The sequence below is a fragment of the Salmo salar genome, chromosome ssa02 (genome assembly GCF_905237065.1).
Source record: "Salmo salar chromosome ssa02, Ssal_v3.1, whole genome shotgun sequence".
Classification (NCBI taxonomy): domain Eukaryota; kingdom Metazoa; phylum Chordata; class Actinopteri; order Salmoniformes; family Salmonidae; genus Salmo; species Salmo salar.
This window is the reverse complement of record NC_059443.1, coordinates 30180638-30204588: the sequence shown is the minus strand read 5'-3', so window position 1 is coordinate 30204588 and position 23951 is coordinate 30180638. Positions and strand designations below refer to the sequence as shown.

Here is a 23951-nt window from a genome sequence, read left to right as displayed (position 1 = left end):
ATTACTGCAACAAAGGTGACCTGCATTCTCATAGGTCTCCTAGTTTTAATAATACCCACAGTCATAGACACTAAAATAAATGGGTTCAACAAATGGTCCCACATTTCAATAATTGTAGTATTTACAGGATACATACTGTACTATTAAGATGGTAGTTACAGCAGCAGAGGTTGAGAACCCTGCAGTGGTCTTTTGTAGACCAAAATGGTTGACTCCCCATTCACGTCACTGATAAGATTTTCCAACTCTTTGAACGGCATGGTAGACAGAACCAAACCTGGACACAGTCAGGGCAGTCTGACAGGACATGTAACAATGTGAGAAATGCTGCTGCATCTCTGTGTTCAGAGTTGGACCTTTTAGTTCTGATTCACACAATGTACCTTAGAGCAGTGGTTGTTCTAGATGTCACCCACAACACTGTCTCTCTCTCTCTCTCTCTCTCTCTCTCTCTCTCTCTCTCTCTCTCTCTCTCTCTCTCTCTCTCTCTCTCTCTCGCTCTGTCTCTCCCTTCTCTCTGTCTCTCTCTCTGTCTCTGTCTCTCCCTTCTCTCTGTCTCTCTGTCTCTCTCTCTGTCTCTCTCTCTCTCTCTCTCTCTCTCTGTCTCTCCCTTCTCTCTGTCTCTCTCTCTCTGTCTCTCCCTTCTCTCTCTCTCTCTCTCTCTCTCTCCCTTCTCTCTGTCTCTCTCTCTCTCTCTCTCTCTGTCTCTCCCTTCTCTCTGTCTCTCTCTCTCTCTCTCTCCCTTCTCTCTGTCTCTCTCTCTCTCTCTCTCTCTCCCTTCTCCCTGTCTCTCTCTCTCTCTTTCTACCTTGTCTCTCTCTCTGTCTCTGTCTCTCCCTTCTCTCTGCCTCTCTCTCTCTCTCTCCCTCTCTCTGTCTCTCTCCCTCTCTCTGTCTCTGTCTCTCTCTCTCTCTCTCTCTCTCTCTCTCTCTCTGTCTCTCTCCCTCTCTCTGTCTCTCTCCCTCTCTCTGTCTCTCTCCCTCTGTCTCTCTCTCTCTCTCTCTCCCTTCTCTCTGTCTCTGTCTCTTTGTGTCTCTGTCTCTATGTATATCTGTCTCTGTCTCTCTGTCTCTATGTATCTCTCTCTCTCTCTCTCTCTCTCTCTCTCTCTCTCTCTCTGTCTCTCTGTCTCTCTGTCTCTATGTATATCTGTCTTTCTCTCTCTCTGTCTCTCTGTCTCTCTGTCTCTCTGTCTCTGTCTGTCTCTCTCTGTCTCTCTCTCTCTCTCTGTCTCTCTGTCTCTATGTATATCTGTCTCTCTCTCTCTCTCTCTTTCTCTCTCTCTCTCTGTCTCTTTCTCTCTCTATGTATATCTGTCTCTGTCTCTCTGTCTCTATGTATCTCTCTCTCACTCTCTCTCTCTCTCTCTCTCTCTCTCTCTCTCTCTCTCTCTGTCTCTCTGTCTCTCTGTCTCTCTCTGTCTCTCTCTGTCTCTCTCTCTCTCTGTCTCTCTGTCTCTATGTATATCTGTCTCTCTCTCTCTCTCTCTGTCTCTCTCTCTCTCTCTCTTTCTCTCTCTGTCTCTTTCTCTCTCTCTGTCTCTCTGTCTCTCTGTCTGTCTCTCTCTGTCTCTCTGTCTGGCTCTCTCTGTCTCTCTGTCTGTCTCTCTCTGTCTCTCTGTCTCTGTCTCTGTCTCTCTCCCTCTATGTATACAGTGAGGGAAAAAAGTATTTGATCCACTGCCGATTTTGTACGTTTGCCCACTGACAAAGAAATGATCAGTCTATAATTTTAATGGTAGGTTTATTTGAACAGTGAGAGACAGAATAACAACAACAAAAAATCCAGAAAAACGCATGTAAAAAATGTTATAAAATGATTTGTATTTTAATGAGGGAAATAAGTATTTGACCCCTCTGCAAAACATGACTTAGTACTTGGTGGCAAAACCCTTGTTGGCAATCACAGAGGTCAGACGTTTCTTGTAGTTGGCCACCAGGTTTGTACACATCTCAGGAGGGATTTTGTCCCACTCCTCTTTGCTTTTCTTCTCCAAGTCATTAACCTCTATGGGCTAGGTGGGACGCTCAACAGCCAGTGTAATCCCGTGGCGCGTTATTCAAATACCTTAGAAATGCAAAACCTTCAATTTTTCAAACATTTTACTATTTTACACCATTTTAAAGATAAGACTCTCGTTAATCTAACCACACTGTCCGATTTCAAAAAGGCTTTACAACAAAAGCAAAACATTAGATTATGTCAGCAGAGTACCCAGCCAGAAATAATCAGACACCCATTTTTCAAGCTAGCATATAATGTCACATAAACCCAAACCACAGCTAAATGTAGCACTAACCTTTGATGATCTTCATCAGATGACAACCCTAGGACATTATGTTATACAATACATGCATGTTTTGTTCAATCAAGTTCATATTTATATCAAAAACCAGCTTTTTACATTAGCATGTGACTAGCATGTGACTAGCATTCCCACCGAACACTGCCGGTGAATTTACTAAATTACTCACGATAAACGTTCACAAAAAGCATAACAATTATTTTAAGAATTATAGATACAGAACTCCTCTATGCACTCGATATGTCCGATTTTAAAATAGCTTTTCGGTGAAAGCACATTTTGCAATATTCTCAGTAGATAGCCCGGCATCACAGGGCTAGCTATTTAGACACCCAGCGAGTTTAGCACTCATCAAAGTCAGATTTACTATAAGAAAAATGTTATTACCTTTGCTGTCTTCGTCAGAATGCACTCCCAGGACTTCTACTTCAATAACAAATGTTGGTTTGGTCCAAAATAATCCATCGTTATATCCAAACAGCGGCGTTTTGTTCGTGCGTTCAAGACACTATCCGAAAGGGTAAATAAGGGTGACGAGCATGGCGCAATTCCTGACAAAAAAATTCTAAATATTCCATTACCGTACTTCGAAGCATGTCAACCGCTGTTTAAAATCAATTTTTATGCCATTTTTCTAAAAAAAAGCGATAATATTCCGACCGGGAATCTGCGTTTAGGTAAACAGACAAAAGAAAAGAAAGCATTTGGTCGACTCGGGCACGCGCCTAAGCCCATAGTACTCTGAGCGGCCACTTGCCAAAAGCGATAAAGTGTTTCAGCCAGAGCCTGCCTCGATATCGTTCAGCTTTTTCCCGGGCTCTGAGAGCCTATGGGAGCCGTAGGGAGTGTCACGTTATTGCAAAGATCCTCAGTCTTCAATAAAAAGAGCCAAGATGAAACACAACTTCTCAGACAGGCCACTTCCTGCATGGAATCTTCTCAGGTTTTGGCCTGCCATATGAGTTCTGTTATACTCACAGACACCATTCAAACAGTTTTAGAAACTTTAGGGTGTTTTCTATCCAAAGCCAATAATTATATGCATATTCTAGTTACTGGGCAGGAGTACTAACCAGATTAAATCGGGTACGTTTTTTATCCGGCTGTGTCAATACTGCCCCCTAGCCCTAACAGGTTAAGGTTTCGAGGCTGACGTTTGACAACTCGAACCTTCAGCTCCCTCTACAGATTTTCTATGGGATTAAGGTCTGGAGACTGGCTAGGCCACTCCAGGACCTTAATGTGCTTCTTCTTGAGCCACTCCTTTGTTGCCTTGGCCGTGTGTTTTGGGTCATTGTCATGCTGGAATACCCATCCACGACCCATTTTCAATGCCCTGCCTGAGGGAAGGAGATTCTCACCCAAGATTTGACGGTACATGGCCCCGTCCATCGTCCCTTTGATGCGGTGAAGTTGTCCTGTCCTCTTAGCAGAAAAACACCCCCAAAGCATAATGTTTCCACCTCCATGTTTGACGGTGGGGATGGTGTTCTTGGGGTCATAGGCAGCATTCCTCCTCCAAACACGGCGAGTTGAGTTGATGCCAAAGAGCTCCATTTTGGTCTCATCTGACCACAACACTTTCACCCAGTTTTCCTCTGAATCATTCAGATGTTCATTGGCAAACTTCAGACGGGCATGTATATATGTGCTTTCTTGAGCAGGGGACCTTGCGGGCGCTGCAGGATTTCAGTCCTTCACGGCGTAGTGTGTTACCAATTGTTTTCTTGGTGACTATGGTCCCAGCTGCCTTGAGATCATTGACAAGATCCTCCCGTGTAGTTCTGGGCTGATTCCTCACTGTTCTCATGATCATTGCAACTCCACGAGGTGAGATCTTGCATGGAGCCCCAGTCCGAGGGAGATTGACAGTTCTTTTGTGTTTATTCCATTTGCGAATAATCGCACCAACTGTTGTCACCTTCTCACCAAGCTGCTTGGCGATGGTTTTGTAGCCCAATCCAGCCTTGTGTAGGTCTACAATCTTGTCCCTGACATCCTTGGAGAGCTCTTTGGTCTTGGCCATGGTGGAGAGTTTGGAATCTGATTGATTGATTGCTTCTGTGGACAGGTATCTTTTATACAGGTAACAAGCTGAGATTAGGAGCACTCCCTTTAAGAGTGTGCTCCTAATCTCAGCTCGTTACCTGTATAAAAGACACCTGGGAGCCAGAAATCTTTCTGATTGAGAGGGGGTCAAATACTTATTTCCCTCATTAAAATGCAAATCAATTTATAACATTTTTGACATGCGTTTTTCTGGATTTTTTTGTTGTTATACTGTCTCTCACTGTTCAAATAAACCTACCATTACAATTATAGACTGATCATTTCTTTGTCAGTGGGCAAACGTACAAAATCAGCAGGGGATCAAATACTTAATTCCCTAACTGTATCTGTCTCTGTCTCTCTCCCTCTATGAATATCTGTCTCTGTCTCTATCCCTCTATGTATATCTGTCTCTGTCTCTCTCCCTCTATGTATATCTGTCTCTATCCCTCTATGTATATCTGTCTCTGTCTCTCTCCCTCTATGTATTTCTGTCTCTGTATCTCTCCCTCTATGTATATCTGTCTCTGTCTCTCTCCCTCTATGTATCTCTGTGTCTGTATCTCTCCCTCTATGTATATCTGTCTCAGACTCTCTCCCTCTATGTATCTGTCTCTGTATATCTCCTCTATCTATATCTGTCTCTCTCCCTGTATGTATATCTGTCTCTGTCTCTCTCCCTCTATGTATCTCTGTCTCTGTGTCTCTCCCTCTATGTATATCTGTCTCTGTCTCTCTGTCTCTATGTATCTCTGTCTCTGTGTCTCTCCCTCTATGTATCTCTGTCTCTGTGTCTTTCCCTCTATGTATCTCTGTCTCTGCGTCTCTCCCTCTATGTATCTCTGTCTCTGTGTCTTTCCCTCTATGTATATCTGTCTCTGTCTCTCTCCCTCTATTTATGTCTGTCTTTCCCTCTCTGTATCTCTGTCACTCTCTTTCTCCCTCTATGTATATCTGTCTCTGTCTCTCTCCCTCTATTTATGTCTGTCTTTCCCTCTATGTATCTCTGTCTCTGTCTCTCTCCCTCTATTTATGTCTGTCTTTCCCTCTATGTATCTCTGTCTCTCTCCCTCTATGTGTATCTGTCTCTGTCTCTCTCCCTCTATGTGTCTCAGTCTCTGTCTCTCTATGTATATCTGTCTCTCTCCCTCTATTTATGTCTGTCTTTCCCTCTATGTATCTCTGTCTCTCTCTCTCTCCCTCTATGTATATCTGTCTCTGTCTCTCTCCCTCTATGTATCTCTGTCTCTCTCCCTCTCTGTATATCTGTCTCTGTCTCTCTCCCTCTATGTGTCTCAGTCTCTGTCTCTCTCCCTCTATGTATCTCTGTCTCTGTCTCTCTCCCTCTATGTATCTGTCTCTCTCCCTCTATGTATCTCTCTCTCTGTCTCTCTCCCTCTATGTATATCTGTCTCTCTCTCTATGTATCTCTGTCTCTCTCCCTCTATGTATCTCTGTCTCTCTCTCTCTCTCTCTCTCTCTCCCTCTATGTATCTCTGTCTCTCTCTCTCTCTCTCTCCCTCCCTCCCTCTATGTATCTCTGTCTCTGTCTCTCTCCCTCTATTTATGTCTGTCTTTCCCTCTATGTATATCTGTCTCTCCCTCTCTCCCTCTATGTATCTCTGTCTCTCTCTCTCCTTCTTTGTTTCTCTGTCTCTCAAGCTCTATGTATATCTGTCTCTCTCTCTATGTATCTCTGTCTCTCTCCCTCTATGTATCTCTGTCTCTCAAGCTCTATGTATATCTGTCTCTTTCTCTATGTATCTCTGTCTCTCTCCCTCTATGTATCTCTGTCTCTCTCCCTCTATGTATCTCTGTCTCTCTCTCTCTCTCCCTCTATGTATATCTGTCTCTCTCCCTCTATGTATATCTGTCTCTGTCTCTCTCCCTCTATGTATCTCTGTCTCTGTCTCTCTCCCTCTATGTATCTCTGTCTCTCTCTCTCTCCCTCTATGTATATCTGTCTCTCTCCCCCCTCTATGTATCTCTGTCTCTCTCTCTCTCCCTCTATGTATCTCTGTCTCTGTCTCTCTCCCTCTATGTATATCTGTCTCTCTCTCTCTCCCTCTATGTATCTCTGCCTCTCTCCTCTATGTATATCTGTCTCTCCTCTATGTATATCTGTCTCTCTCTCTCTCCCTCTATGTATCTCTGTCTCTGTCTCTCTCCCTCTATGTATCTCTGTCTCTGTCTCTCTCCCTCTATGTGTATCTGTCTCTCTCTCTCCCTCTATGTATCTCTGTCTCTCTCTCTCCCTCTATGTATATCTGTCTCTGCTCTCTCCCTCTATGTATCTCGTCTCTGTCTCTCTCCCTCTATGTATATCTGTCTCTGTCTCTCTCCCTCTATGTATCTCTCCCTCTCTCCCTCTATGTATATCTGTCTCTCCTCTGCTCTATGTATATCTGTCTCTGTTCTCTCCGTTCTCTCCTCTATGTATTTCTGTCTCTGTCTCTCTCCCTCTATGTATATCTGTCTCTGTCTCTCTCCCTCTATGTGTCTCAGTCTCTGTCTCTCTCCCTCTATGTATCTCTGTCTCTGTCGCTCTCCCTCTATGTATCTGTCTCTCTCCCTCTATGTGTCTCAGTCTCTGTCTCTCTCCCTCTATGTATATCTGTCTCTGTCTCTCTCCCTCTATGTGTCTCAGTCTCTGTCTCTCTCCCTCTATGTATCTCTGTCTCTGTCTCTCTCCCTCTATGTATCTGTCTCTCTCCCTCTGTGTCTCAGTCTCTGTCTCTCTCCCTCTATGTATATCTGTCTCTGTCTCTCTCCCTCTATGTATATCTGTCTCTGTCTCTCTCCCTCTATGTGTCTCAGTCTCTGTCTCTCTCCCTCTATGTATCTCTGTCTCTGTCTCTCTCCCTCTATGTATCTGTCTCTCTCCCTCTATGTGTCTCAGTCTCTGTCTCTCTTCCTCTATGTATATCTGTCTCTGTCTCTCTCCCTCTATGTATATCTGTCTCTGTCTCTCTCCCTCTGTGTCTCAGTCTCTGTCTCTCTCCCTCTATGTATATCTGTCTCTGTCTCTCTCCCTCTATGTATCTCTGTCTCTCTCTCTCTCTCTCCCTCTATGTATCTCTGTCTCTGTCTCTCTCCCTCTATGTATATCTGTCTCTCCCTCTCTCCCTCTATGTATCTCTGTCTCTCTCTCTCTCTCTCCCTCTATGTATCTCAGTCTCTGTCTCTCTCCCTCTATGTATATCTGTCTCTGTCTCTCTCCCTCTTTGTATATCTGTGTCTGTCTCTCTCCCTCTATGTATCTCTGTCTCTGTCTCTCTCCCTCTCTGTTCCCTATGTATATCTGTCTCTCTCTCTCTCCCTCTATGTATCTCTGTCTCTCTCTCTCCCTCTCTGTATATCTGTCTCTCCTCTTCTCTATGTATCTCTGTCTCTCTCCCTCTTTGTATATCTGTGTCTGTCTCTCTCCCTCTATGTATCTCTGTCTCTTTCTCTATGTATCTCTGTCTCTCTCCCTCTATGTATATCTGTCTCTGTCTCTCTCCCTCTATGTATATCTGTCTCTGTCTCTCTCCCTCTCTGTATCTCTGTCTCTCTCTCCCTCTATGTATATCTGTCTCTCACGCTCTATGTATATCTGTCTCTCTCTCTATGTATCTCTCTCTCTCTCCCTCTATGTATCTCTGTCTCTCTCTCTCTCCCCTCTATGTATATCTGTCTCTGTCTCTCTCCCTCTATGTATCTCTGTCTCTCCCTCTATGTATCTGTCTCTCTCCCTCTATGTATCTCTGTCTCTCTCCCTCTATGTATTTCTGTCTCTCTCTCTCTCCCTCTATGTATCTCTGTCTCTGTCTCTCTCCCTCTATATATCTCTGTCTCTGTCTCTCTCCCTCTATGTATATCTCTCTCTCTCCCTCTGTGTATCTGTCTCTGTCTCTCTCCCTCTATGTATCTTGTCTTTGTCTCTCTCCCTCTATGTATATCTGTCTCTGTCTCTCTCCCTCTATGTATCTCTGTCTCTCTCTCTCCTCTATGTATATCTGTCTCTCTCCCTCTATGTATATCTGTCTCTGTCTCTCTCCCTCTATGTATATCTGTCTCTGTCTCTCTCCCTCTATGTATATCTGTCTCTCTCCCTCTATGTATCTCTGTCTCTCTCCCTCTATGTATCTCTGTCTCTATCTCTCCTCTATGTCTCTCTGTTTCTCTCCCTCTATGTGTCTCTCTCTCCTCTATGTATATCTGTCTCTGTCTCTCTCCTCTATGTATCTCTCTCTCCTCTATGTATATCTGTCTCTGTCTCTATGTATATCTGTCTCTGTCTCTTGTCTCTCTCCCTCTATGTATATCTGTCTCTGTCTCTCTCCCTCTATGTATCTCTGTCTCTGTCTCTCTCCTTCTATGTATCTCTGTCTCTCTCCCTCTATGTATATCTGTCTCTGTCTCTCTGTCTCTCTCCCTCTATGTGTCTCTCTCTCCTCTATGTATATCTGTCTCTGTCTCTCATGTATATCTGTCTCTGTCTCTCTCCCTCTATGTATATCTGTCTCTGTCTCTCTCCCTCTATGTATATCTGTGTCTGTCTCTCTCCCTCTATGTATATCTGTCTCTGTCTCTCTCCCTCTATGTATATCTGTGTCTGTCTCTCTCCCTCTATGTATATCTGTCTCTGTCTCTCTGTCTCTCTCCCTCTATGTATGTCTCTGTCTCTCTGTCTCTCTCCCTCTATGGGTCTCTCTCTCCCTCTATGTATATCTGTCTCTGTCTCTATGTATATCTGTCTCTGTCTCTCTGTATCTCTCCCTCTATGTATATCTGTCTCTGTCTCTTTCCCTCTATGTATATCTGTCTCTGTCTCTCTCCCTCTATGTATATCTGTGTCTGTCTCTCTCCCTCTATGTATATCTGTCTCTCTCCTCTATGTATATCTGTCTCTGTCTCTCTCCCTCTATGTATCTCTGTCTCTGTCTCTCTCCCTCTATGTATATCTGTCTCTGTCTCTCTCCCTCTATGTATATCTGTCTCTCTCCCTCTATGTATATCTGTCTCTGTCTCTCTCCCTCTATGTATATCTGTCTCTCTCTCCCTCTATGTATATCTGTCTCTTTCTCTATGTATCTCTGTCTCTCTCCCTCTTTGTATATCTGTGTCTGTCTCTCTCCCTCTATGTATATCTGTCTCTCTCCCTCTATGTATCTCTGTCTCTGTCTCTTTCCCTCTATGTATATCTGTCTCTGTCTCTCTCCCTCTATGTATCTCTGTCTCTGTCTCTCTCCCTCTATGTATCTCTGTCTCTGTCTCTCTCCCTCTATGTATATCTGTCTCTCTCTCTCCCTCTATGTGTATCTGTCTCTGTCTCTCTCCCTCTATGTATCTCTGTCTCTGTCTCTCTCCCTCTATGTATATCTGTCTCTCTCCCTCTATGTGTATCTGTCTCTGTCTCTCTCCCTCTATGTATCTCTGTCTCTCTCCCTCTATGTATCTCTGTCTCTGTCTCTTTCCCTCTATGTATGTCTTTCTCTCTCCCTCTATCTATCTCTGTCTCTGTGTCTCTCCCTCTATGTATATCTGTCTCTCTCCCTCTATGTATCTCTGTCTCTGTGTCTCTCCCTCTATGTATATCTGTCTCTCTCCCTCCATGTGTCTCTGTATCTCTCCTTCTATGTATATCTGTCTCTGTCTCTCTCCCTCTATGTATCTCTGTCTCTGTCTCTCTCCCTCTTTGTATCTCTGTCTCTGTCTCTCTCCCTCTATGTGTATCTGTCTCTGAATCTCTCCCTCTATGTATCTCTGTCTCTGTGTCTCTCCCTCTATGTATATCTGTCTCTGTCTCTCTCCCTCTATGTATATCTGTCTCTGTCTCTCTCCCTCTATGTATCTCTGTCTCTGTCTCTCTCCCTCTATGTATCTCTGTCTCTGTGTCTCTCCTCTATGTATCTCTGTCTCTGTCTCTCCCTCTATGTGTCTCTGTCTCTCTCCCTCTATGTATCTCTGTCTCTCTCCCTCTATGTATATCTGTCTCTGTCTCTCTCCCTCTATGTATCTCTGTCTCTGTCTCTTTCCCTCTATGTATATCTGTCTCTGTCTCTCTCCCTCTATGTATCTCTGTCTCTCTCCCTCTATGTATATCTGTCTCTGTCTCTCTCCCTCTATGTATCTCTGTCTCTGTCTCTTTCCCTCTATGTATATCTGTCTCTGTGTCTCTCCCTCTATGTATATCTGTCTCTGTCTCTCTCCCTCTATGTATATCTGTCTCTGTCTCTCTCCCTCTATGTATATCTGTGTCTGTCTCTCTCCCACTATGTATATCTGTGTCTGTCTCTCTCCCTCTATGTATATCTGTCTCTGTCTCTCTGTCTCTCTCCTCTATGTATATCTGTCTCTGTCTCTCTGTCTCTCTCCCTCTATGTGTCTCTCTCTCCCTCTATGTATATCTGTCTCTGTCTCTATGTATATCTGTCTCTGTCTCTCTGTATCTCTCCTCTATGTATATCTGTGTCTGTCTCTCTCCCTCTATGTATATCTGTCTCTGTCTCTCTCCCTCTATGTATATCTGTGTCTGTCTCTCTCCCTCTATGTATATCTGTCTCTCTCCCTCTATGTATCTCTGTCTCTGTCTCTCTCCCTCTATGTATCTCTGTCTCTGTCTCTTTCCCTCTATGTATATCTGTCTCTGTCTCTCTCCCTCTATGTATATCTGTCTCTCTCCCTCTATGTATCTCTGTCTCTGTCTCTCTCCCTCTATGTATATCTGTCTCTCTCCCTCTATGTATCTCTGTCTCTGAATCTCTCTCCCTGTATGTATATCTGTCTCTGTATCTCTCCCTCTATGTATATCTGTCTCTCTCCTTCTATGTATCTCTGTCTCTGTATCTCTCTCCTCTATGTATATCTGTCTCTCTCCCTGTATGTATATCTGTCTCTGTATCTCTCCCTCTATGTATCTCTGTCTCTGTCTCTTTCCCTCTATGTATATCTGTCTCTGTCTCTCTCCCTCTATGTGTCTCTCTCTCCCTCTATGTATATCTGTCTCTGTCTCTATGTATATCTGTCTCTGTCTCTCTATCCCTCTATGTATATCTGTGTCTGTCTCTCTCCCTCTATGTATATCTGTCTCTGTCTCTCTCCCTCTATGTATATCTGTCTCTGTCTCTCTCCCTCTTGTATATCTGTCTCTCTCCCTCTATGTATCTCTGTCTCTGTCTCTCTCCCTCTATGTATCTCTGTCTCTGTCTCTCCCTCTATGTATATCTGTCTCTGTCTCTCTCCCTCTATGTATATCTGTCTCTCTCCCTCTATGTATCTCTGTCTCTGTCTCTCTCCCTCTATGTATCTCTGTCTCTCTCCCTCTATGTATCTCTGTCTCTGTTCTCTCCCGTATTAATCTGTCTCTGTCTCTCTCCCTCTATGTATATCTGTCTCTCTCCCTCTATGTATATCTGTCTCTGTCTCTCTCCCTCTATGTATATCTGTCTCTCTCCCTCTATGTATATCTGTCTCTCTCTCTCTCCCTCTATGTATATCTGTCTCTCTCTCTCTCCTCTATGTATATCTGTCTCTGTCTCTCTCCCTCTATGTATCTCTGTCTCTGTCTCTCTCCCTCTATGTATCTCTGTCTCTCTCTCTCTCCCTCTATGTATATCTGTCTCTCTCTCTCTCCCTCTATGTATCTCTGTCTCTCTCCCTCTATGTATATCTGTCTCTGTCTCTCTCCCTCTATGTATATCTGTCTCTGTCTCTCTCCCTCTATGTATCTCTCCCTCTCTCCCTCTATGTATATCTGTCTCTCAAGCTCTACGTATATCTGTCTCTGTCTCTCTCCCTCTATGTATATCTGTCTCTGTCTCTCTCCCTCTATGTATCTCTCCCTCTCTCCCTCTATGTATATCTGTCTCTCAAGCTCTATGTATATCTGTCTCTGTATCTCTCCCTCTATGTATTTCTGTCTCTGTCTCTCTCCCTCTATGTGTCTCAGTCTCTGTCTCTCTCCCTCTATGTATATCTGTCTCTGTCTCTCTCCCTCTATGTGTCTCAGTCTCTGTCTCTCTCCCTCTATGTATCTCTGTCTCTGTCTCTCTCCATCTATGTATCTGTCTCTCTCCCTCTATGTATCTCTGTCTCTGTCTCTCTCCATCTATGTATCTGTCTCTCTCCCTCTATGTGTCTCAGTCTCTGTCTCTCTCCCTCTATGTATCTCTGTCTCTCTCCCTCTATGTATATCTGTCTCTGTCTCTCTCCCTCTATGTGTCTCAGTCTCTGTCTCTCTCCCTCTATGTATCTCTGTCTCTCTCCCTCTATGTATATCTGTCTCTGTCTCTCTCCCTCTATGTATATCTGTCTCTGTCTCTCTCCCTCTATGTATATCTGTGTCTCTCCCTCTATGTATTTCTGTGTCTGTCTCTTTCCCTCTATGTATATCTCTCTCTCCCTCTATGTATATCTGTCTCTGTCTATCTCCCTCTATGTATCTCTGTGTCTGTATCTCTCCCTCTATGTATATCTGTCTCTGTCTGTCTCCCTCTATGTCTCTCTCTCTCTATGTATATCTGTCTCTGTCTCTCTGTCTCTCTCCCTCTATGTGTCTCTCTCTCCCTCTATGTATATCTGTCTCTTTCCCTCTATGTATATCTGTGTCTGTATCTCTCCCTCTATGTATCTCTGTCTCTGTCTCTCTCCCTCTATGTATCTCTGTCTCTCTCCCTCTATGTATATCTGTCTCTGTCTCTCTCCCTCTATGTATATCTGTGTCTGTCTCTCTCCCTCTATGTATATCTGTCTCTCTCCCTCTATGTATATCTGTGTCTGTATCTCTCTCCCTCTATGTATATCTGTCTCTGTCTCTCTCCCTCTATGTATATCTGTATCTCTCCCTCTATGTATATCTGTCTCTGTCTCTCTCCCTCTATGTGTCTCTCTCTCCCTCTATGTATATCTGTATCTCTCTCCCTCTATGTATATCTGTCTCTGTCTCTCTCCCTCTATGTATCTCTGTCTCTCTCCCTCTATGTATATCTGTCTCTGTCTCTCTCCCTCTATGTATATCTGTATCTCTCCCTCTATGTATATCTGTCTCTGTCTCTCTCCCTCTATGTATATCTGTATCTCTCCCTCTATGTATATCTGTCTCTGTCTCTCTCCCTCTATGTATATCTGTGTCTGTCTCTCTCCCTCTATGTATATCTGTCTCTCTCTCTCTATGTATCTCTCTCTCTCTCCCTCTATGTATCTCTGTCTCTCTCTCTCTCTCCCTCTATGTATCTCTGTCTCTGTCTCTCTCCCTCTATTTATGTCTGTCTTTCCCTCTATGTATATCTGTCTCTCTCCCTCTATGTATATCTGTCTCTCCCTCTCTCCCTCTATGTATCTCTGTCTCTCTCCCTCTTTGTTTCTCTGTCTCTCAAGCTCTATGTATATCTGTCTCTTTCTCTATGTATCTCTGTCTCTCGCCCTCTATGTATATCTGTCTCTGTCTCTCTCCCTCTTTGTATATCTGTGTCTGTCTCTCTCCCTCTATGTATATCTGTCTCTCTCCCTCTATGTATATCTGTCTCTGTCTCTCTCCCTCTATGTATATCTGTCTCTCTCCCTCTATGTATATCTGTCTCTGTCTCTCTCCCTCTATGTATATCTGTCTCTCTCTCTCTCCCTCTATGTATATCTGTCTCTGTCTCTGTCTCTCTCTCTCTCCCTCTATGTATATCTGTCTCTCTCTCTCCCTCTATGTATCTCTGTCTCTCTCCCTCTATGTATTTCTGTCTCTGTCTCTCTCCCTCTATGTATATCTGTCTCTCAAGCTCTACGTATATCTGTCTCTCTCTCTATGTATTTCTGTCTTTGTCTCTCTCCCTCTATGTATCTCTCTCTGTATCTCTCCCTCTATGTATCTCTCTCTGTCTCTCTCCCTCTATGTATCTCTGTCTCTCTCTCTCTCCCTCTATGTATCTCTGTCTCTCTCCCTCTATGTATTTCTGTCTCTGTCTCTCTGTCTCTCTCCCTCTATGTATATCTGTCTCTCTCCCTCTATGTATATCTGTCTCTCTCTCTCCCTCTATGTATCTCTGTCTCTCTCTCTCTCCCTCTATGTATCTCTGTCTCTCTCCCTCTATGTATCTCTGTCTCTCTCTCTCTCCCTCTATGTATCTCTGTATCTCTCCCTCTATGTATCTCTGTCTCTGTCTCTCTCCCTCTATGTATCTCTGTCTCTGTCTCTCTCCCTCTATTTATCTCTGTCTCTCTCTCTCTCCCTCTATGTATATCTGTCTCTCTCTCTCTCCCTCTATGTATCTCTGTCTCTCTCTCTCTCCCTCTATGTATCTCTGTCTCTGTCTCTCTCCCTCTATGTATATCTGTCTCTGTCTCTCTCCCTCTATGTATCTCTCCCTCTCTCCCTCTATGTATATCTGTCTCTCAAGCTCTATGTATATCTGTCTCTGTATCTCTCCCTCTATGTATATCTGTCTCTGTCTCTCTCCCTCTATGTATATCTGTCTCTGTCTCTCTCCCTCTATGTGTCTCAGTCTCTGTCTCTCTCCCTCTATGTATCTCTGTCTCTGTCTCTCTCCATCTATGTATATCTGTCTCTGTCTCTCTCCCTCTATGTGTCTCAGTCTCTGTCTCTCTCCCTCTATGTATATCTGTCTCTGTCTCTCTCCCTCTATGTATCTCTCCCTCTCTCCCTCTATGTATATCTGTCTCTCAAGCTCTATGTATCTCTGTCTCTGTCTCTCTCCATCTATGTATATCTGTCTCTGTCTCTCTCCCTCTATGTGTCTCAGTCTCTGTCTCTCTCCCTCTATGTATTTCTGTCTCTGTCTCTCTCCCTCTATGTATATCTGTCTCTGTCTCTCTCCCTCTATGTATATCTGTCTCTGTCTCTCTCCCTCTATGTATTTCTGTCTCTGTATCTCTCCCTCTATGTATATCTGTCTCTGTCTCTCTCCCTCTATGTGTATCTGTCTCTGTCTCTCTCCCTCTATGTGTATCTGTCTCTGTCTCTCTCCCTCTATTTATCTCTGTCTCTCTCTCTCTCCCTCTATGTATATCTGTCTCTCTCTCTCTCCCTCTATGTATCTCTGTCTCTCTCTCTCTCCCTCTATGTATATCTGTCTCTGTCTCTCTCCCTCTATGTATCTCTGTCTCTCTCCCTCTCTGTATATCTGTCTCTGTCTCTCTCCCTCTATGTATATCTGTGTCTGTCTCTCTCCCTCTATGTATATCTGTCTCTCTCTCTCTATGTATCTCTATCTCTCTCCCTCTATGTATCTCTGTCTCTCTCTCTCTCTCTCCCTCTATGTATCTCTGTCTCTGTCTCTCTCCCTCTATTTATGTCTGTCTTTCCCTCTATGTATATCTGTCTCTCTCCCTCTATGTATATCTGTCTCTCTCCCTCTATGTATCTCTGTCTCTCTCCCTCTTTGTTTCTCTGTCTCTCAAGCTCTATGTATATCTGTCTCTTTCTCTATGTATCTCTGTCTCTCTCCCTCTATGTATATCTGTCTCTGTCTCTCTCCCTCTTTGTATATCTGTGTCTGTCTCTCTCCCTCTATGTATATCTGTCTCTCTCCCTCTATGTATATCTGTCTCTGTCTCTCTCCCTCTATGTATATCTGTCTCTCTCCCTCTATGTATATCTGTCTCTGTCTCTCTCCCTCTATGTATATCTGTCTCTCTCTCTCTCCCTCTATGTATATCTGTCTCTGTCTCTGTCTCTCTCCCTCTATGTATATCTGTCTCTCTCTCTCCCTCTATGTATCTCTGTCTCTCTCCCTCTATGTATATCTGTCTCTCAAGCTCTACGTATATCTGTCTCTCTCTCTATGTATTTCTGTCTTTGTCTCTCTCCCTCTATGTATCTCTCTCTGTATCTCTCCCTCTATGTATCTCTCTCTGTCTCTCTCCCTCTATGTATCTCTGTCTCTCTCTCTCTCCCTCTATGTATCTCTGTCTCTCTCCCTCTATGTATTTCTGTCTCTGTCTCTCTGTCTCTCTCCCTCTATGTATATCTGTCTCTCTCCCTCTATATATATCTGTCTCTCTCTCTCTCCCTCTATGTATCTCTGTCTCTCTCTCTCTCCCTCTATGTATCTCTGTCTCTCTCCCTCTATGTATCTCTGTCTCTCTCTCTCTCTCCCTCTATGTATCTCTGTATCTCTCCCTCTATGTATCTCTGTCTCTGTCTCTCTCTCTCTATGTATCTCTGTCTCTGTCTCTCTCCCTCTATTTATCTCTGTCTCTCTCTCTCTCCCTCTATGTATATCTGTCTCTCTCTCTCTCCCTCTATGTATCTCTGTCTCTCTCTCTCTCCCTCTATGTATCTCTGTCTCTGTCTCTCTCCCTCTATGTATATCTGTCTCTGTCTCTCTCCCTCTATGTATCTCTCCCTCTCTCCCTCTATGTATATCTGTCTCTCAAGCTCTATGTATATCTGTCTCTGTATCTCTCCCTCTATGTATATCTGTCTCTGTCTCTCTCCCTCTATGTATATCTGTCTCTGTCTCTCTCCCTCTATGTGTCTCAGTCTCTGTCTCTCTCCCTCTATGTATCTCTGTCTCTGTCTCTCTCCATCTATGTATATCTGTCTCTGTCTCTCTCCCTCTATGTGTCTCAGTCTCTGTCTCTCTCCCTCTATGTATATCTGTCTCTGTCTCTCTCCCTCTATGTATCTCTCCCTCTCTCCCTCTATGTATATCTGTCTCTCAAGCTCTATGTATCTCTGTCTCTGTCTCTCTCCATCTATGTATATCTGTCTCTGTCTCTCTCCCTCTGTGTCTCAGTCTCTGTCTCTCTCCCTCTATGTATTTCTGTCTCTGTCTCTCTCCCTCTATGTATATCTGTCTCTGTCTCTCTCCCTCTATGTGTCTCAGTCTCTGTCTCTCTCCCTCTATGTATCTCTGTCTCTGTCTCTCTCCATCTATGTATCTGTCTCTCTCCCTCTATGTGTCTCAGTCTCTGTCTCTCTCCCTCTATGTATATCTGTCTCTATCTCTCTCCCTCTATGTGTCTCAGTCTCTGTCTCTCTCCCTCTATGTATATCTGTCTCTGTCTCTCTCCCTCTATGTATATCTGTCTCTCTCCCTCTAGGTATATCTGTCTCTGTCTCTCTCCCTCTATGTGTCTCTCTCTCCCTCTATGTATATCTGTCTCTGTCTCTCTCCCTCTATGTATATCTGTCTCTGTCTCTCTCCCTCTATGTATATCTGTCTCTCCCCCTCTATGTATATCTGTCACTCTCTCTCTCCCTCTATGTATATCTGTCACTCTCTCTCTCCCTCTATGTATATCTGTCTCTCTCCCTCTATGTATATCTGTCTCTGTCTCTCTCCCTCTATGTATATCTGTCTCTCCCTCTATGTATATCTGTCTCTGAATCTCTCTCCCTCTATGTATATCAGTCTCTGTATCTCTCCCTCTATGTATATCTGTCTCTCTCTCTCTCCCTCTATGTATATCTGTCACTCTCTCTCTCCCTCTATGTATATCTGTCACTCTCTCTCTCCCTCTATGTATATCTGTCTCTCTCCCTCTATGTATATCTGTCTCTGTCTCTCTCCCTCTATGTATATCTGTCTCTCCCTCTATGTATATCTGTCTCTGAATCTCTCTCCCTCTATGTATATCTGTGTCTGTATCTCTCCCTCTATGTGTATCTGTCTCTCTCTCTCTCCCTCTATGTATCTCTGTCTCTGTCTCTCTCCCTCTCTGTATCTCTCCCTCTATGTGTATCTGTCTCTCTCTCTCTCCCTCTATGTATCTCTGTCTCTGTCTCTCTCCCTCTCTGTATCTGTCTCTCTCTCTCTCTCTATGTATCTCTGTCTCTGTCTCTCTCCCTCTATGTATATCTGTCTCTGTCTCTCTCCCTCTATGTATATCTGTCTCTGTCTCTCTCCCTCTCTGTATCTCTGTCTCTCTCCCTCTATGTATATCTGTCTCTGTCTCTCTCCCTCTATGTATATCTGTCTCTGTCTCTCTCCCTCTCTGTATCTCTGTCTCTCTCCCTCTATGTATATCTGTCTCTCAAGCTCTATGTATATCTGTCTCTCTCTCTATGTATCTCTCTCTCTCTCCCTCTATGTATCTCTGTCTCTCTCTCTCTCTCCCTCTATGTATATCTGTCTCTGTCTCTCTCCCTCTATGTATCTCTGTCTCTCAAGCTCTATGTATATCTGTCTCTCTCTCTATGTATCTCTGTCTCTCTCCCTCTATGTATTTCTGTCTCTCTCTCTCTCCCTCTATGTATCTCTGGCTTTGTCTCTCTCCCTCTATATATCTCTGTCTTTGTCTCTCTCCCTCTATGTATATCTCTCTCTCTCCCTCTGTGTATCTGTCTCTGTCTCTTTGCCTGTATGTATCTTTGTCTTTGTCTCTCTCCCTCTATGTATATCTGTCTCTGTCTCTCTCCCTCTATGTATCTTTGTCTCTGTCTCTCTCCCTCTATGTATATCTGTCTCTCTCCCTCTATGTATATCTGTCTCTGTCTCTCTCCCTCTATGTGTATCTGTCTCTGTCTCTCTCCCTCTATGTATATCTGTCTCTCTCCCTCTATGTATCTCTGTCTCTCTCCCTCTATGTATCTCTGTCTCTATATCTCTCCCTCTATGTCTCTCTGTTTCTCTCCCTCTATGTGTCTCTCTCACCCTCTATGTATATCTGTCTCTGTCTCTCTCCCTCTATGTGTCTCTCTCTCCCTCTATGTATATCTGTCTCTGTCTCTATGTATATCTGTCTCTGTCTCTCTGTCTCTCTCCCTCTATGTATATCTGTCTCTGTCTCTCTCCCTCTATGTATCTCTGTCTCTGTCTCTCTCCTTCTATGTATCTCTGTCTCTCTATGTATATCTGTCTCTGTCTCTCTGTCTCTCTCCCTCTATGTGTCTCTCTCTCCCTCTATGTATATCTGTCTCTGTCTCTATGTATATCTGTCTCTGTCTCTCTCCCTCTATGTATATCTGTCTCTGTCTCTCTCCCTCTATGTATATCTGTGTCTGTCTCTCTCCCTCTATGTATATCTGTCTCTGTCTCTCTCCCTCTATGTATATCTGTGTCTGTCTCTCTCCCTCTATGTATATCTGTCTCTGTCTCTCTGTCTCTCTCCCTCTATGTATATATGTCTCTGTCTCTCTGTCTCTCTCCCTCTATGGGTCTCTCTCTCCCTCTATGTATATCTGTCTCTGTCTCTATGTATATCTGTCTCTGTCTCTCTGTATCTCTCCCTCTATGTATATCTGTGTCTGTCTCTTTCCCTCTATGTATATCTGTCTCTGTCTCTCTCCCTCTATGTATATCTGTGTCTGTCTCTCTCCCTCTATGTATATCTGTATCTCTCCCTCTATGTATCTCTGTCTCTGTCTCTCTCCCTCTATGTATCTCTGTCTCTGTCTCTTTCCCTCTATGTATATCTGTCTCTGTCTCTCTCCCTCTATGTATATCTGTCTCTCTCCCTCTATGTATCTCTGTCTCTGTCTCTCTCCCTCTATGTATATCTGTCTCTCTCTCTCTCCCTCTATGTATATCTGTCTCTCTCCCTCTATGTATCTCTGTCTCTGTATCTCTCCCTCTATGTATATCTGTCTCTGAATCTCTCTCCCTCTATGTATATCTGTCTCTCTCCCTCTATGTATCTCTGTCTCTGTCTCTTTCCCTCTATGTATATCTGTCTCTGTCTCTCTCCCTCTATGTATCTCTGTCTCTGTATCTCTCCCTCTATGTATCTCTGTCTCTGTCTCTCTCCCTCTATGTATATCTGTCTCTCTCCCTCTATGTGTATCTGTCTCTGTATCTCTCCCTCTATGTATCTCTGTCTCTGAATCTCTCTCCCTCTATGTATATCTGTCTCTCTCCCTCTATGTGTATCTGTCTCTGTCTCTCTCCCTCTATGTATCTCTGTCTCTCTCCCTCTATGTATCTCTGTCTCTGTCTCTTTCCCTCTATGTATATCTTTCTCTCTCCCTCTATCTATCTCTGTCTCTGTGTCTCTCCCTCTATGTATATCTGTCTCTCTCCCTCTATGTATCTCTGTCTCTGTGTCTCTCCCTCTATGTATATCTGTCTCTCTCCCTCCATGTGTCTCTGTATCTCTCCTTCTATGTATATCTGTCTCTGTCTCTCTCCCTCTATGTATCTCTGTCTCTGTCTCTCTCCCTCTTTGTATCTCTGTCTCTGTCTCTCTCCCTCTATGTGTATCTGTCTCTGAATCTCTCCCTCTATGTATCTCTGTCTCTGTGTCTCTCCCTCTATGTATATCTGTCTCTGTTTCTCTCCCTCTATGTATATCTGTCTCTGTCTCTCTCCCTCTATGTATCTCTGTCTCTGTATCTCTCCCTCTATGTATCTCTGTCTCTGTGTCTCTCCCTCTATGTATCTCTGTCTCTGTCTCTCCCTCTATGTGTCTCTGTCTCTCTCCCTCTATGTATCTCTGTCTCTCTCCCTCTATGTATATCTGTCTCTGTATCTCTCCCTCTATGTATCTCTGTCTCTGTCTCTTTCCCTCTATGTATATCTGTCTCTGTCTCTCTCCCTCTATGTATCTCTGTCTCTCTCCCTCTATGTATATCTGTCTCTGTATCTCTCCCTCTATGTATCTCTGTCTCTGTCTCTTTCCCTCTATGTATATCTGTCTCTGTGTCTCTCCCTCTATGTATATCTGTCTCTGTTTCTCTCCCTCTATGTATATCTGTCTCTGTCTCTCTCCCTCTATGTATATCTGTGTCTGTCTCTCTCCCACTATGTATATCTGTGTCTGTCTCTCTCCCTCTATGTATATCTGTCTCTGTCTCTCTGTCTCTCTCCCTCTATGTATATCTGTCTCTGTCTCTCTGTCTCTCTCCCTCTATGTGTCTCTCTCTCCCTCTATGTATATCTGTCTCTGTCTCTATGTATATCTGTCTCTGTCTCTCTGTATCTCTCCCTCTATGTATATCTGTGTCTGTCTCTCTCCCTCTATGTATATCTGTCTCTGTCTCTCTCCCTCTATGTATATCTGTGTCTGTCTCTCTCCCTCTATGTATATCTGTATCTCTCCCTCTATGTATCTCTGTCTCTGTCTCTCTCCCTCTATGTATCTCTGTCTCTGTCTCTTTCCCTCTATGTATATCTGTCTCTGTCTCTCTCCCTCTATGTATATCTGTCTCTCTCCCTCTATGTATCTCTGTCTCTGTCTCTCTCCCTCTATGTATATCTGTCTCTCTCCCTCTATGTATCTCTGTCTCTGAATCTCTCTCCCTGTATGTATATCTGTCTCTGTATCTCTCCCTCTATGTATATCTGTCTCTCTCCTTCTATGTATCTCTGTCTCTGTATCTCTCCCTCTATGTATATCTGTATCTCTCCCTGTATGTATATCTGTCTCTGTATCTCTCCCTCTATGTATCTCTGTCTCTGTCTCTTTCCCTCTATGTATATCTGTCTCTGTCTCTCTCCCTCTATGTGTCTCTCTCTCCCTCTATGTATATCTGTCTCTGTCTCTATGTATATCTGTCTCTGTCTCTCTGTATCTCTCCCTCTATGTATATCTGTGTCTGTCTCTCTCCCTCTATGTATATCTGTCTCTGTCTCTCTCCCTCTATGTATATCTGTGTCTGTCTCTCTCCCTCTATGTATATCTGTATCTCTCCCTCTATGTATCTCTGTCTCTGTCTCTCTCCCTCTATGTATCTCTGTCTCTGTCTCTTTCCCTCTATGTATATCTGTCTCTGTCTCTCTCCCTCTATGTATATCTGTCTCTCTCCCTCTATGTATCTCTGTCTCTGTCTCTCTCCCTCTATGTATATCTGTCTCTCTCCCTCTATGTATCTCTGTCTCTGAATCTCTCTCCCTGTATGTATATCTGTCTCTGTATCTCTCCCTCTATGTATATCTGTCTCTCTCCCTCTATGTATCTCTGTCTCTGTATCTCTCCCTCTATGTATATCTGTATCTCTCCCTGTATGTATATCTGTCTCTGTATCTCTCCCTCTATGTATCTCTGTCTCTGTCTCTTTCCCTCTATGTATATCTGTCTCTGTCTCTCTCCCTCTATGTATATCTGTCTCTGTCTCTCTCCCTCTATGTATCTCTGTCTCTGTCTCTCTCCCTCTATGTATATCTGTCTCTCTCTCTCTCCCTCTATGTATATCTGTCTCTCTCCCTCTATGTATCTCTGTCTCTGTATCTCTCCCTCTATGTATATCTGTCTCTGAATCTCTCTCCCTCTATGTATATCTGTCTCTCTCCCTCTATGTATCTCTGTCTCTGTCTCTTTCCCTCTATGTATATCTGTCTCTGTCTCTCTCCCTCTGTGTATATCTGTCTCTCTCCCTCTATGTGTATCTGTCTCTGTATCTCTCCCTCTATGTATCTCTGTCTCTGAATCTCTCTCCCTCTATGTATATCTGTCTCTCTCCCTCTATGTGTATCTGTCTCTGTCTCTCTCCCTCTATGTATCTCTGTCTCTCTCCCTCTATGTATCTCTGTCTCTGTCTCTTTCCCTCTATGTATATCTGTCTCTCTCCCTCTATGTGTATCTGTCTCTGTATCTCTCCCTCTATGTATCTCTGTCTCTGAATCTCTCTCCCTCTATGTATATCTGTCTCTCTCCCTCTATCTATCTCTGTCTCTGTGTCTCTCCCTCTATGTATATCTGTCTCTCTCCCTCTATGTATCTCTGTCTCTGTGTCTCTCCCTCTATGTATCTCTGTCTCTCTCACTCTATGTATCTCTGTTTCTCTCCCTCTATGTATATCTGTCTCTGTCTCTCTCCCTCTATGTATCTCTGTCTCTGTATCTCTCCCTCTATGTATCTCTGTCTCTGTGTCTCTCCCTCTATGTATCTCTGTCTCTGTGTCTCTCCCTCTATGTGTCTCTGTCTCTCTCCCTCTATGTATCTCTGTCTCTCTCCCTCTATGTATATCTGTCTCTGTATCTCTCCCTCTATGTATCTCTGTCTCTGTCTCTTTCCCTCTATGTATATCTGTCTCTGTCTCTCTGTCTCTCTCCCTCTATGTATATCTGTGTCTGTCTCTCTCCCTCTATGTATCTCTGTCTCTGTCTCTTTCCCTCTATGTATCTCTGTCTCTGTCTCTCTCCCTCTATGTATATCTGTCTCTGTCTCTATGTATATCTGTCTCTGTCTCTCTGTCTCTCTCCCTCTATGTATATCTGTGTCTGTCTCTCTCCCTCTATGTATTTCTGTCTCTGTCTCTCTCCCTCTATGTATATCTGTCTCTCTCCCTCTATGTATATCTGTCTCTGTCTCTGTCCCTCTATGTATATCTGTCTCTCTCCCTCTATGTATCTCTGTCTCTGTCTCTCTCCCTCTATGTATCTCTGTCTCTGTCTCTTTCCCTCTATGTATATCTTTCTCTCTCCCTCTATCTATCTCTGTCTCTGTGTCTCTCCCTCTATGTATATCTGTCTCTCTCCCTCTATGTATCTCTGTCTCTGTGTCTCTCCCTCTATGTATATCTGTCTCTCTCCCTCCATGTGTCTCTGTATCTCTCCGTCTATGTATCTCTGTCTCTGTCTCTCTCCCTCTATGTATATTTGTCTCTGTCTCTCTCCCTCTATGTATCTCTGTCTCTGTCTCTCTCCCTCTTTGTATCTCTGTCTCTGTCTCTCTCCCTCTATGTGTATCTGTCTCTATCCCTCTATGTATATCTGTCTCTGTC

The 23951-nt window shown here is 43.8% G+C and overlaps 1 protein-coding gene across 2 annotated transcripts in view; it reads left to right on the top strand.

The window, feature by feature from the left end:
* The window catches only part of LOC106579057 (zinc finger protein ZFPM2), a 184060-nt gene that overhangs the window by 40243 nt on the left and 119866 nt on the right, over positions 1-23951 (top strand). Inside the window, exon 2 of one of the 2 annotated variants that reach the window (XM_045701935.1) lies at positions 1-15. This exon is cut by the window's left edge and continues 147 nt beyond it. The exons of the other annotated variant lie outside the window; for it this stretch is intronic. Within the exon in view, the coding sequence (XP_045557891.1) occupies positions 1-15 (15 nt within the window). The remainder of the gene's footprint in view (positions 16-23951) is intronic. 2 annotated transcript variants of the gene reach the window in all.